We start from the raw sequence: 14,470 nt of genomic DNA, 5'->3' as shown, positions 1-14,470 counted from the left end.
TTTTGTCAAGAATATATGAGGACAAACCTTTAGCAGAATTGTCAGTCAGGACCAGGTCTTGATAGCCCTGTTCAATGACTCTGATGTTAAACTCTGGCAGTCCATCTCGGTCCTCAACAGAACAGATGTAGCGGCAACGGCGGTTGCTATGGCGCATGCTCCAGTAAATGCGGCAAGCCTCATAGCCAACTGGATAGATGGCTGTTGGGGAATGGAAGGCTGCCATTTGTAGAGGGGTTAGTTGGCCCATTGCATGCGACACCAGGCTGCCCACTCGAAAGGTGTAGCCTAACTCGGGCTGCCGCACAGCCGTGGCAATCTGACGCACTTCGTCTCTTTGGACGTAGACACGTCGGAAGACGGCAAAGCAGCGCAGCTCGTGCTCCAGTGCTTGTCCAGCTGTTCCCCTGGGCCTATGGGCGTGACAGAGCATGGTCTTGTCCTTGAAGAAGGTGCACTGAGCTTGCAGAGCGCAGGTGAAATGGTAGACATTGGTGCAGCGGAGGCGGTGGCAGCCGCTGGTGGCTCCAGTCTGCTGGCAGTAGGCGCAGCGTACTGTTTGGCCACGACGCAGTGCGAGCTCCACGTTGATGAGGGCGCCAGCCTGCGTCTCATACACCTCAGTCGACCACAGAGCGCAGTTTAGGTGAACCCACACATCAAGATCTAGGTTTAGAAGCCTTGCAGGGCCATCAGTAATCCCATCTCCAAACTGGTGGCAGAAACAGCACCGCCTCTGGTCCCGCAGCAAGGCAGGAGGGCGCAGAGAGGCCCCGAGTTTCTTCAAGAGCTCGTCAATCTTATCCTCATCTGGGAGTTGCGAATTCCCTCTTGGCACCACCACTTGGACAGTCCACTTCCTCCAGCGGAGTCCTTTCTGTCTCTTTCCCTGGTGCCAGCCATCGTGGGACCTCGGCCGGGCCTTTAGCTTCACCGTCACTTTGATGGCGTCAGACTTGGTCTCAGTCTTGGATGTCTCGCCTGCTGTGGGGAAGGGGATGGGAGGAGTAGAGGGAGGCGACTGCTTTGGCTGCAGCTGGGCCAGGCAATGAACATCCATTGACGACATATTGTTGCTGTACTGGTGCACAGTTTTAGAGAGGCTCTCTGTTTGCTCAGATGCAGAGAGAAGGGACACCGATTCCTGAAATGACAAGATAAGAGCCATGATGTCCAGCAAAGAAACAAACTGTCATATTAACTGGATGTTATTTAGACTCACAGTGCTGTTTCTGCATGTTACAGTGGTACAGACCTTAGTTTCTGTTGTCGATCTGGATTGAAGCGGTGATGAGGAGCAGTAGAGAAGGAAGCAGCTGTGACTGCAGAAGACCAAGTCTTCTTCAGATTTCAAACGGCCTTCAGATTCCTAATAAGAGAAATCAGTGGTTTAAACAGGCTGCATAAGGAATGAGGTGTTAAATCAAAGCCTGACCAGTGTGAACTGCTTAAGCTCAAATGACGTTCAAAGGACTTATGAAATAAACATCAAAAACATACAATATTTAAATTACCAAAATACTCTCAAGACTGGAGTCATAGGGTATCCTGTTTAACCCACTAATTGATCCGAAATGGATTTAACTCCAGCAGGCAGGATTTACATAATCAGAGGATGTATGCAGTATTACTGTGTAGCTGTGTGTGTGTGTGTGTGTGTGTGTGTGTGTGTGTGTGTGTGTGTGTGTGTGTGTGTGTGTGTGTGTATAGATGTGTATGGCCCTTCAGGCTAATATATCCTCTAAGTAAGTCTGGGCATGACTCATATAGCCCTCCCACTGGGAAATCAACGATAAAATGATCCATATTTGTTTGGCAGGGACGACCATTTATGAACTGGTATCTGTATATTTAAAACATGTTGTAATTTATTAACCTCTGAATCATACTTTTAGGATCAAAGTGCTCCAGCTGCCTACTTAATATATCACCCTGCTGCCATTCAGAGAATGTAAGCCTAATTAATTTGGTACCTTCATGTGGGCGGGGAGGTCTTTGATGGATTTCTGCACTCCATTTCCCAGAACCACCACCTTACAGTGGCAGCACCAATGAGGTTTACATCCAGGGCTGGCAGGGGTCTTCTGGTCAGGTCCTCGAGCTAGAGCTGCACCTGCAATAAGAGAAAATGCATTTCAAAAAATGATTTCCATTGCAAATGGCAGTCTGATAGTAAACCTATTATAAATCTACTATAGTATAATGCTGGACTTGAGGTTAATAAATACATATGAATTAATAATTGCTTGGTTTTCAACCTGGTACATCTCTCTGCTTCTATCTCATACAACACCATTTCAAATAATCCACACTGTCCCTTTAATTTCAAGAAAAAATATTAGCTTGGGATGTATATCACAGTAAACAATAAAACCAGATACCTGAAGCAACGGCCCTCAAATCTGGGTTAACTGTCCACTTTCTTGTCCAGATATTTCTCACATACTCACCTAAGCCCATTACTCATGTTTTGACAGAAATAAGCATTGTATCGTATCATGCCATCATGCTCCAAAAAAATTATTTAGTCCACTTCATTAGCTGAGAGAATCCCTGAAATCAGTAAGCATGCCTGTACGCTGCCCTCGGCCCCAGACTAATAATGATATGTAAAACAAAATGGCAGTTTGTAAATAATGTTAACAAAGATAATTGCTCCTCCTAAGCAATTACATATTGAGATTGTGTTGCTGCTGTGTGCTTATTCACAGGAAGTCATTATGTTTTGTTTAAATCAGACACGACATTTCAATTACAGGCTGTATTACAGTTCTCAGGGGAATCAGAGATGCGCTTGTTTAATTTAGTTTCATTCTCTCACCTGGGCTATTGGGATGGAAACGGAAATGATGTGCCTGCTGCTGTTGCATCAGCCCCTGTGCTCCACCGGGCCTTATCATCTGTCCCGGCCGCCCGTGCAGCCCTCCACTGTCTCCTTGTCCGTGGAAGAGCATGGGAGGCCGAGGCTCCATGCCATGGGGACCAGCCCTTGGACCGCTGAGTATAGAGAGGGAGCCCCGGTCTGGGGTGCTGCTGACCTCATAGCTACTGGGGATCTTCACACACAGTAGGTCAGAAATGGCTGCCACTACACCTGTGATGTTCTACAAAAAAAAAAAAAAAAAGACACGAATAAGATTAGTTGATTATTTCTTTCATCAACAATCTCATGGATAGTTCCAGCAAGACTTTTTGGCATGTTGTCTGCATTTACATCCTTTGCCATTTTTTTTTTACAATGCTATTATCATTCTTATATTTGGTGTTTTTCTCATGCCGATTTTTCAAATAAATATTTTGAATCAAATGCCAGCCATATCTTGAATATTTCCAAATTATGTAGTAAGTTGTGAGTTAAATGAATTAGCTGGTGAAGACCTTTGCTTTGGTTTGAATGCTGGCCTGACTGATGTTGATGACATAAAATGTGCCAAATGTTAGGATTTAGAGGCTTGTATTACTGTTCTGGTTAGGGAAACTAATAATTAATAATTAATTGATTATTCGCCTTGAAGAATTGTATTCAATCAACAATTTATTAACTGATAAAGTTTTGTGTACTATCATTCTCTCTGGAGCAAACGGGTTTTCTCATGGATTGTTTGGTCTACTTAAAGTGAATACACAAGTTTAAATGTGCTACACGTATGTAAGAATTAGTATACTGGTGCAGTGTCCTTTCAGAATGTGTCTGATTGGAACAGGCCAATTGCTTGGCAGCTGGCATTGCTGCTTGCAGCTTTCTCAAGAGCCGCTCATCCAAGCTACTTTATGCTCAACAATACAATTTCTTGGATCCTCAGTAATACACCCGCTAAGTGTGAAGTCAACTGGAAGAATGGTTGTTGAAAAAAGAAAAAGGACAGACGTGCATACATAACAGATAGACACAGTCCTTCCTTTATGGTTAACTGAACAGCTTAAAATAATCAGTGCAAAAAACATGTCCAAAATATTTTTTGAACAATACATTTGGGTAATTCCATAAAGTTAGATTCTGATGAATAAAAAACAAACAAGTGGCACAAGTGTTTCCAACTATGAAAAGTTTGGAAGAACACAAGTTTAAAGCAGTTATTCAAATCCCTCACTGACACTGGCCATTCAGTGTTCTGGACTGAAAAAAGGGGAAAAAGTAATACTTAAATTTACAATGTTTCCACAGATATCCATCATAACACTTAAGTATTCCTACCTCAGCTGCAGCTGGTCTCAGTGTGATGGCTACAGACACCAGCCCTTGTTTGGAATCATTCAACATGGGGCCAAAGGGAGGGCCGAAGAACATGGCAGAAGGCTCCGTTTTGATATCCTGCAGTTTGATTTCTGACCCTGGAGAATGAAAGAGGAGCACATTAATGAACATTTGCCACATTGTTAAGGCATGCAGGAGTTATGTGTTTAAAGTGCACAAATAAAAAACATGATTATGTTGGGAATCGTGTGTGTTTACCTTTCCCATCAGGTGCAGGGAGCATAGGGAGGACAGGAGACAGGCAGGGGGACGGTGGCTCTTCCTTCACCAGAGACAGGTCTGGGTAGCGGCTGATCTCCATGCCAACCACGCTCTCAGGTGATGAGGATGGAACAAAGCTGTCAGGTGTGTCTCTGTCCTTGCAAGGCTCCTGTCCTCTGTTACTGTTAACATTTTAATGGGAAAAAAGAGACCTTGTGTTAAGACCTTGCAACCCAAATCAATTCTCATAAACACAGTCACATGAGTAACCCAAAAAAAAATCTTATGACAGCCATTAATGGGGCAGAACCCTCCCAAAACAACTGGAAAGAATTACTGTTATTTATCGGTTACCTGAGTTCCTCCTGGTTGTTGTGAGGAGGGGTGGGGAGGGAGGCTGGGACATCCACAGTTTTGGGTCCCTGCGCAATGGCACGGGCAAGGAGGTCTTCCTCAGTCCTAAATGGGACATGTAGTGGCTTTGGGACCAGGCCTTTGGACACTGTATGAAACAGGACCACAGTGTCAACACAAAAGCACACACTATACTTCTCTGTAATTTAGGGCCGAACAGTTAGTCAAATTTTATCAAAATCGCAATACTGCCCAATGCAATCTTCAAAGCACAGTATTTGTTTTGGTGAAATGTGTGTCAAAGTAGTTTTAAATTAAATATTGTCATGCTACAAAAATGTCCTGAACAACACATTATATTCTAAAGACTTATGAAAACATCTTAATTTGGTGTAAAATCATATCATATCATATCATATCATATCATATTATATCATATCATATCATATCCCAATAGCAATGTCATTCAACATAACCACAATTAGATATTTTTGTCAAAATCATTCAGTTTTTTTGTAATTATGAGAAAAACTCCATATCTGATTTTTGTACTTTTATTAGGAATGTAATTATACATCAAATATAGCACTAAAAATGTCTCAATACTGTACCAGACTGTGACAATATCTATTTGGATGTTAATTATTTCCCCTTAATGTATATTATTTTTATTTAAGTCATAATTTTTCTGTTTTTTTAATATTGCAATAGATGTTGAATGGTGGATTTATTGTGGTATTACTGTATCAGAAGTTTTTTGGTTTTGTTAGATTCCAAACTGGACCAGTTTCAACATGTGATAGAGAAGAGGAAAATGTATCATTAAGCTACATCCTCCTGAATGCTTACCCATGGCGGCAGCTTTGCTTGCCAACTCTTCCGTCGTGGCAAATCCATTGATCATTTTCTGTCGGTTCACAGGTGGTGGTGTGGGTGGAAGAGACGCCGGTGGTGTTGGTGGATTGCTCAGGTTACTTTGCTGCAGGAATCAGAACCAATACAATGTCAGCACATGATGCTGCAGGCACACTCTGTTTGCCCAGTTCTAGTTCTTAGTAAGATAAGCAGATCCCACCTTGTAGGCCAGTTGGGAGTAATAGTCAGAGACTCCGTCGAGTGAGGCGCTGCCAAAGGTACCAGACAGAAGATTCTCTCCATTGAGCTGGCCGCTGCCATAGGGAGCAAAATGGGCAAAGTTGACTCCAATCAGTGGCTCCATGAGGGGCAGCAGGGAGAGCTGCTGTGTCAGGAGAGAAAAACAGGAAAGGAATAAAATTTAGAACATGTACATAAGGACTGTGGATGTTTAAAGCATAAACCTTCTGCAGAGAAACACCACGCAGAACGATACAACGTGTTTATATATATGTTTGTATATGAAAAACACTAAAAAGCAAAAAACGACATAATAAAGCATACTTAAAATTATCATTTGTAACAGTTTCTTTATATTACACTGCAGAATGTGCCATTATTGCCTTGTCTGAATGATTAATGGGGTTATTTTTTGTTAGGCCTGCAACTAATGATTATTTATCATTATCATTATATCACTTACTTTCTGGATTAATTGATTCATCGTTTGGACTAAAAAATGTCGGCACATAGAAAGAAAATGTCAATCTCAGTGTCAAAGTCCAAGGTGGCTTTGAATGTCTTGTTTTGTTAGTCTAAAACTAAATATATTCAATTTAATAAGATATAAAATAGAAAAAAACAGGATACTTCTCTGGCATTTTCTGCCATTTCTGCATGAAAATTACTTTATCAATCAACTGAATATCAAAATAGTTGGTAATTATTTTTCTGTCAGTTGACTAATGCATTAGTCGACTAATCGTTGCAACTCATTACAACCTTCTCTGTTAACGCTGTTTATCATTTAATAAAAATCTTCAATAAAAAAGAAAGACCTTTTTTTAACAAATACCTAAACTGAGTAGGTGGATGGCATTCATAGATGAATCCCCAACCTTGAATAAGCAGTTCCTCTCATTTATGACATTTTTTTTTTTAAATCAAACAGATTTTTATTCAAAAAAAAAAAAAAAAAACACCTTTCACCACAACCAAGGCAATTCGAGCATTAATATTGGTTGTGCGTTTAGTATGTAGGGTTACATCATCATCACACAGCTCTTTTACCTTGTGGCCTCAAGTTTGAATCGAATATTGTTAGAATAAAGTTTAATCTCTGGTCCAGTTATCTACCTTGCTTCAGATCACAGAAAAAGAGTAAATGGTAAATGGTGGCAGAAAGCTACATACACTTGTGCGAAACTAGCACACTAGAGTGCATTCTCATTTGAGATGGTATTGTAACTTATAATGACTGAGTCAGCTTCATAAAGTTTAAATCAATAAGCCTCAATCAGTGAGGGACTTGCAATATAATCATGAATCCCCTTCCACTCTCCTGAATAATAATGGCTTCTAATACCTGTGTGTGCAACTGCCATCTAACAAGTACCTAATTACAGTAATAAGCTTATGATATGAGAAATAAGTGTCTGTGCACTCGCTGAAGACGATTTTCTATGCTGGCAGTAATTAATACTGTAAAATTCTGAATAAAGCAGTCAGATTCCAAGCTATAATCTTTCCATCCTTTGTTGCCAAAGATGTGAAGTGGTGCAGCTCTAACCAATTTTATAAGGAGCAGGTTATAAGGTGGTAAAATCAATCTTACCTGTTTGATTTGGGTCATTACAGTGTCAGGGCCAGAGTGCATCAGCTGCCTCTCATCTCCTTCCTTCTTCCTCTTCTTGTAGCGAGAGGCAGGTTTCTCCCCTCCCTTCGGAGCCCTCTTGTTCCTCCCTTTCTTCTTCTCCTGTTCGGGGAGCAGAGGTCCAGGGAAGTCTGGGGCGCTATCAGAGTACGCCTGGAGACGAGAAAGAGATGCACGAAAAGACATGAATAAACTTCAAATTACTTGAGCAGCATTATGGATTCAAGTTGTTTTCAAACACATAACTATGACTCACTCAAAAACTGACAGCTATGACTCACACCAATTTAACTATGACGTGCCTCCCATCTGAATCACTTAGCTTGTCTATGACTCATTATGTTGATCACCCCCTCAGCGTTCTAACTGTATGACTAACAAAGACTGACCCCGTTGCTGTCCATGGAGCTTTGCCTCAGCAGAGATTTGCAGTCTGTGGGATCCTCCTCCTCTGAGCGCAGGCTCTCCTCTGACCTCTGCTGGGAAAATCCAGGTGGAGGTGTGCTCTTGTTCTTCAGGAGGTGTTTCAGCAGCTCATTGCTGGCCTCCCCCTTGTTTGGACTTTGCCCTGTGGGGAAAGGAGACGCGCTGCCTTTATTACCCTCCTCTTTCACAGAGCTCATTTCCGAGCCGATGTGCCCTTCTCGTGGCCCGTGGCACTCGCTGGCATCCGTCTGCTCCAGCTTTATGTTGTTGAGGATCCTGTCATGCTCCTGAGCCTGGGCTCTTGCTGCGTCTGAGGAGAGGCCAGGCTGTCCGGAATGGCCTCCAGAAAGCTGCCTCTCCAGCTCTGAGTGACTGGGGGTGGAAGATCCCAGTAAGGGGGACCGTGACAAGTCCTGGTCGCCAAACAGGTGGGTGTTTCTGGTCGGAGTTGAGGAGGTGTCTGAGACGCATGGTGTGAGAGGGGCTGTAAGGTCTGAGTGTGGTGTCGAAGGTGTTTTGACTGAATCTGCATCGTCGTCTTTCTTCTTTTTGCGGTTCCTCTTCTTCTTCCCTTTCTCGTCTGGGATGATGTTGGAGTAGAGTTGGATGAGAGACTGACCCGAGCCCGGGAAGTTAGACGGTAGAGGTGTAGCTGAGTCGCCTCCGAAAGGTGGACCCTCGCCTGGCATCTGAAGCATCATTCCTGGTCCACTGAACTGACGAGGTCTGGGTTGACCCTGGGGAAAGTTTGGTGCTTGAAGGGCGAGATTATCAGGCCCAAAACCAGGCCCCATGTCCCGTGGCATCATCCCATTCCCCATCATGCCCCTCCTTTCACCTTGCATGAATGTCCCGGGTGGTGAACCCATACCCGGCTGCATGCCCTGCTGTTGTGGGAACATTGGTCCAAGTTGTTGCTGTTGTTGCAGTGGAGGCCTCTGAGGCTGCATGAAGTCCTGAGGCAGCTCTGCATTAAAAAACGGCATCTGGGCGAGGGGAGCCATGTTGCCGTCTGGACCCATCATACCTTGCTGCTCCATTTCCATTCGGTGCTTGAGGGCTCTCTGTCGTTCAACTTCCTGCATGAGCTGCACCCGCTGCCTCTCCTGCTGCTCCCGAAGCCTCTCCCTTCTCTCCCGCTCCTGGAAGCCTTCGCTGAACGGGTTGTTGTCGTCAAACTTCACACCACCTGCCTGCATGGGTTTTACACCAGCTGGTGGAGCTGGTGGGGCCTGGGGATCCACAGGCATTTGTGGGTGTTGAGGGATGTTGCCCATCGGCATCTGATGAGGTTGGCCTGGGTTTCCTACGGGTACCTGTGGGGGCATTATGGGTGGCATTCCAGGTCCGCTAATGGGCATGGGAGCACCAGGGTGCCAGCCAGGCGGCTGGTTGGGCAAACACGGAGGAGCATTTGGCTGGCTGGGGTGAAGCGGCATCTGCATCATGGGGTTCATAGGAGGCTGGACCATTGGAGGTCCTCCAGGGACCATTGGTGGTCCACCAGGCACCATGCCAGCGGGGCCTGGCATTGGGTGCATCCCAGGCATTATGGGTGTCATATTGTTTTGTTGATGTTTCACTCGGTACTCCTCTATAAGTTCAGCGTGCTCCTTCTGCTGCTTGCGGATCTGAAACAAAACATGAGATAGATTCACATAAAAATGTGACTGAAGGTCTCAATGAAAATTACAAAGAAATTATGTATCGCTTGAAAGATGTTTTATCACATTAACAAGACAAATTTATGAGCACACGGTTTTACCCAAGGGAAGAAATTAATTATTTTACTTTCAAAGAGCAACTGAAAGAGTTGAAGAACTAAAGAATTTAACTTTAAAGCAGGAGCTGGAAAGTACAATAAGCCAAGAGCATTTTTTTTTCAGCACTACTTTTTTTAAGAAGTCAAAGAAGGTTGACAGGTGCAGTGCAGACACAAAGCTGTGTGTTTTGCATTCTTCCATTTGTTCAGACAGTTTTTCATTTCTGCTTGGAAAGAAAATAACTGGGTACCTTTTAATCCAAACCCTATACCAGGCCTATTCCATTACTCTTCTCGACAGGATGGATTTGAAAAAGGGACCAAATGTTTACATTTTGTGTGTCTGACCTGTAAAATTAGGAATTTAAATGTTTTAAACAAAGCACTCTTATTTTTCTTCACTTAACTAGTTTTCACAGTTAGAGAAGAAACAGACTAGAAGCAGCTTGTTATTTTAATAAAGTTATATTTAACATTTTATCCCTTTAATTAGTAGGTTATTATCTGTTAGATCAATTAGACTAATTAATTATTAGTCAATACTAATTAGGTCTGCTGTAAAGATAAGACTGTGTCAGACACTGCATCTCTGCTGCCAATAACAACAAATTATGTCTCTCTCAAAAAAAAAAAAAAAAATTTTTTTACATCAGAACCTAAACTTTAAAGACTACTAAGACCCATACAGACACAGATATCAGACAAAATGAGAATTCATGTCCAAAGCACCAAAACTGTTTTAAAATGGGAGAGGAAACACCACATTTCACCTTTATACCAATGCCACTGTGTCTTTGCAAATAAATATGTTGTTAAAAAATAATGTCTCTTTTGTTAAACAATACTGATTATATATATATATATGTGTGTGTGTGTGTGTGTGTGTGTATGTATATATGTATATGTATGTATGTATATATATATATATATATATATATATATATATATATATATATATATATATATATATATATATATATATATATATACACACACACATATATATATATACATACATTTATACATACATATATATATTTTATTTTCTTTCTTTTATCTCACCACTGTACGCTGTCCATAACATGTTCCCAAGTATTCTAGTACTACAAGGCAACTACTTTGTTATTTACCAGTCCCCACTTAAACTCTGCTCACTGGACCAGTGAAAGGACAATGCTTCGGGCAGCCACTGTGCAGACGAAGGCTGAGATAGAATTAAGAGTTGGTGCTTGACAGGCCGAACATTTACCTGCTCCAGTTGCTTCTGCACTACACCCTGCTGCTCTGTGACATGTTTGAGCTGCTCAGCGTCCTCCTCTGGGAACTCTCTCCCTGCCTTCTTAGCTGTTCTCTGTTTGGCAGACAGGGCTTTCTTAGACTTCCTGTGAGCTCCAATCTTCTCTTCCAGAAACTTCTGCTGCATTTGAAGTAGTTGCTGAGTCTCCTGGAGCCACTCCTCGTACTGAGCCCTCTGAGCATTGTCTGAAAGAAGAAAAAGGCTCTTTTGTTAGCAATCTTGACAGCATAAAAAAACAAACATCTTAACATTTCAAGGCCTGACAGACCTTCAAACCAAAAAGTTTGAAGCTGCATATACATTTTTTGAGAACTTACTGACAAATCCTGGTCCAAAGTTTGGAGGAGTCGGTCTTGCTACTTGTGTCAATTTGCCATCCTGAAAGCAAGGTTAAACAAACAAGTAATTATATATTTTGAACTAGCATATTTCTCATTATATAGTTTTAAATAACATCTAATCAGATTGATGATTCAATTACCTGTCCGACAACTTGTGGAGGAAGCGGTGTGCTTTCAGGACAAGGGGGTACAGGACCAGGAGGAAATCTGCAGTACAGCAACAGCACAGCCATGCATCATTATAACATCGGTCACAGTAGCAATTACAGATGTAACAACATATTGAATACCGCCATAAAAATGTCTCAATACCAAACCAGACAGTGATGATAGCTACCAGGATATTATGTGATTAATTATTTTATTTTATAATATGACTGCTACTGACTGCTACATTTTTATGTTTTGCAGTTGTACATGCATAATTCAAACGTTCATTGTCATTTCAATTAAGAAAGAAAGCAGAATTACTTAAAGTTAAAAGGGAATAGACATTTTTATTTCCAAGTCGCCATTTTTATTTCTTTTTTTTAATACTAAAATTAATATTGTATCAAAGATTGTTTTTAATCGTGCCACTCTCGTACCTTGAGCTTTTGGTATCATTACCTACCTATTAGAAGTTCATCAATTCTACAAAATCAAGGGTTTTCCAATGCTGACACTGCACCTCCACTCAGGTAAAGGTTGGAAAAAGGTGCCCACCCAACTTCATTTGCTTAGTTTTGCTCAATTCCTGGATGCCTATCTAATCATGACTATGTTATTTGATCCCATAGACTAGACAATTGAACCAAGATAGCCTAATATTGCTGTTTGATATAACTTTGGTTACACCAAATGCATAACAAAGGTCTCTCTAAAGGCATTTATTAGTTTCTGACTCAGTGAAAGGAGACAAAACGGTAAAATTCTCCAAAACTACTGCATCTTTAACAAAATCCAACATTTTTAGGCTATTTTATGTGATCTCCTTTTGATAACCGTAATGTAATATTTCTTCACTTACATTTACTGAGCCTCCTCTATACGTGTTTGGAGACCCCCTAAGGAGGCCAGCCTCCTACTTTGACAACGTCTGCTTTAAGTAGCTGCACAATACCCTAGTGGCTGGGTTATTTGGTTGGTATTACAACTGCTTTCAAATCAAAACTAACGCATACACTCCAACTACAAGTATTACATTTTCTATTCAAGAAGGAAAATTAATTCAGATAATATCAAAGTGAACTTTCTACCTGTTCATGACCATTGGGGCCATTCCCATGTTGTTCTGAACCATGACTTTGTTGATGCCTTTCAGGGCAACCATTTTAGCTTTCATGATGGGGTCAGTGATGGCATCAAAATCTGCAAATGACAAATAACACATTCTCAGAAATAATCACTTTGCATAAAACACTGGTGATCTCAAATATTCAACTATACTGACAGTGAAGGTGTGGCGGAAATAATTTACCAATGTTGGGGAAGAAGGAGTCGCTCGAGCGCTGTCGTATCATGGCTTGCATCTGCCTCTGCTGCTGCTGCTCCTGCCTCTCTTGGTCTAGGAGGTCCTGCAATAGGAGGGGCTGCTCCTCTAGTAGGAGCGGACGTTGCTGGCTGTGCTGACCCATCGCCTGGTTCAACGCCGTCTGCTGGGCCTGGCTCATGCCATCCACTCCGGAGGCTAGCCCCACCTGGTGGTCTGCCCCAAAGCCGGTCATAGAAGCCTCTCCTGCAGCGGTGGCGTCAGGTAGTGTTTGAGTTATTGGAAGTCCGGCGGTATGCTGAGTACCGTCAGTGACTTGGTTCTGCTGAGGCAGCAGGTTACCTCCTTGACTGACAGATTCAACAATTGGATTTAATGACTGTTCTTCAGGCTGCTGCTTAATGAGTAAACTGGACAGGACCGGGGTGGAGTCAGAGATCACTCCCTGCTGGTTTGGGGCTAAGGTGTTTCCAGCTGCTTGCTGGTCGACCACCTCAGGGGGTTTCTGACAGTCCTTAACCTCCGTTTTAATTTCCTGCCCAGGTGCCAAAGAAGCAGAGTCTTGACTCCCAGGGGCCTCCAGCTTGATTTCAGCTGAAGACTGCACACCTGAGGCCTCTGACTTTTCCAGTACAGGTTCTGAACTAGATGAAGCCTCCTCAGCTCCTCCGCTTGAGTCTTTGTTGATGTCTGCAGTGTCAGCAGTGTCTGCAGTGTCAGCATGATCATCCATAGGATCACTAAGATCCAGTTCCTCATTAAACATGTCTTTCTTGATGTCATCCAGATCAGGGTCTGTATAGGCAATGATGTCAAATTTCCCAGATGTTAGGAAGTCATCAAGGTGCAGATCATTTGTCTCTAGATCCAGGTCTTTTCCATCGTCAGGATCCAAATTTAGGTTTTCCAAGTCGGCGTCCACCAAATCCTTCACCTCCACGTCCTCAAGATCTTTGACTGCTGATTCTTCTGCATCCAGTTTCTCCTCCACAGCTTCAGTGGTGGGCACTGGGACAGTCTCAGTCTGACCAGCAGGGGGTGCAGTCAGGATCATAGACTCTGCCATGTTCTGGCTCACACTAGATGCAGCAGGCTGACTCATGGATCTCATCAAAGGAGATTGTTTGAGTGTGTTGTTTCCTGACATTTGGGCTTGCTGATGAAGATTGTCCATGCTGGCAGACAGCTGTACATGGCCAGGCTGACTCGTCATGGGGTCTGCCATCCTGAGCCCCTGATTTAAAGGGAACCTGGGATCGGGTGCTCCTGGAAAGCCTGGCGGCCTCTGACCCTGCAGACTGGGATCCATGTTGTTTCCTTGCATGGCACCAGGAGGAAATGGCATACGTGGCCTGTTTTCTGCTGCTCTGTGCCGCAGCTCAATGAACGGCTGGCCCATGATGTTGTGCTGCTGCACTGGCATACCACGTGGTGGGAAGTGCTGGGGCAGCCCCATGGGGTTGCCTCCCATAGTCTTTGCCATTTCGGCAGACATGGACCGTCTCATTTGAGGAGGGACATCCTGCATTGGGTGTTGCCCCCGGGGAAAGAACTCTTGGGCCCCATGAGGTCCTAGAACCCCAGGTGGAAATGCAAACCTAGGATAGGATATAACATGTATAAACAGTGAGGAAG

At 43.0% G+C, this 14,470-nt stretch overlaps 1 protein-coding gene across 7 annotated transcripts in view; it reads right to left on the bottom strand.

Annotated features, from left to right (window-relative positions):
* Positions 1 to 14,470, bottom strand: part of kmt2cb (lysine (K)-specific methyltransferase 2Cb) — an 87,526-nt gene that overhangs the window by 5,642 nt on the left and 67,414 nt on the right. For 6 of the 7 annotated variants that reach the window (XM_084732330.1, XM_084732329.1, XM_084732334.1 and 3 more), the window contains 16 exons: positions 12,824 to 14,433; positions 12,603 to 12,714; positions 11,505 to 11,571; positions 11,341 to 11,401; positions 10,976 to 11,208; positions 7,928 to 9,595; positions 7,500 to 7,691; positions 5,886 to 6,050; positions 5,660 to 5,789; positions 4,811 to 4,958; positions 4,454 to 4,638; positions 4,196 to 4,332; positions 2,822 to 3,104; positions 1,974 to 2,113; positions 1,256 to 1,369; positions 28 to 1,144 (listed from right to left, as the gene is read on the bottom strand). In XM_084732330.1, the coding sequence (XP_084588456.1) occupies positions 28 to 1,144; positions 1,256 to 1,369; positions 1,974 to 2,113; positions 2,822 to 3,104; positions 4,196 to 4,332; positions 4,454 to 4,638; positions 4,811 to 4,958; positions 5,660 to 5,789; positions 5,886 to 6,050; positions 7,500 to 7,691; positions 7,928 to 9,595; positions 10,976 to 11,208; positions 11,341 to 11,401; positions 11,505 to 11,571; positions 12,603 to 12,714; positions 12,824 to 14,433 (6,362 nt within the window). The remainder of the gene's footprint in view (positions 1 to 27; positions 1,145 to 1,255; positions 1,370 to 1,973; positions 2,114 to 2,821; positions 3,105 to 4,195; positions 4,333 to 4,453; positions 4,639 to 4,810; positions 4,959 to 5,659; positions 5,790 to 5,885; positions 6,051 to 7,499; positions 7,692 to 7,927; positions 9,596 to 10,975; positions 11,209 to 11,340; positions 11,402 to 11,504; positions 11,572 to 12,602; positions 12,715 to 12,823; positions 14,434 to 14,470) is intronic. The other variant, XM_084732328.1, reaches the window with a different exon arrangement.

Source organism: Lutjanus erythropterus, chromosome 12 (assembly GCF_056507025.1).
Source record: "Lutjanus erythropterus isolate fLutEry1 chromosome 12, fLutEry1.hap2, whole genome shotgun sequence".
NCBI classification, from domain to species: Eukaryota; Metazoa; Chordata; class Actinopteri; order Lutjaniformes; family Lutjanidae; genus Lutjanus; species Lutjanus erythropterus.
This window is presented reverse-complemented; position numbering and strand designations above follow the sequence as displayed.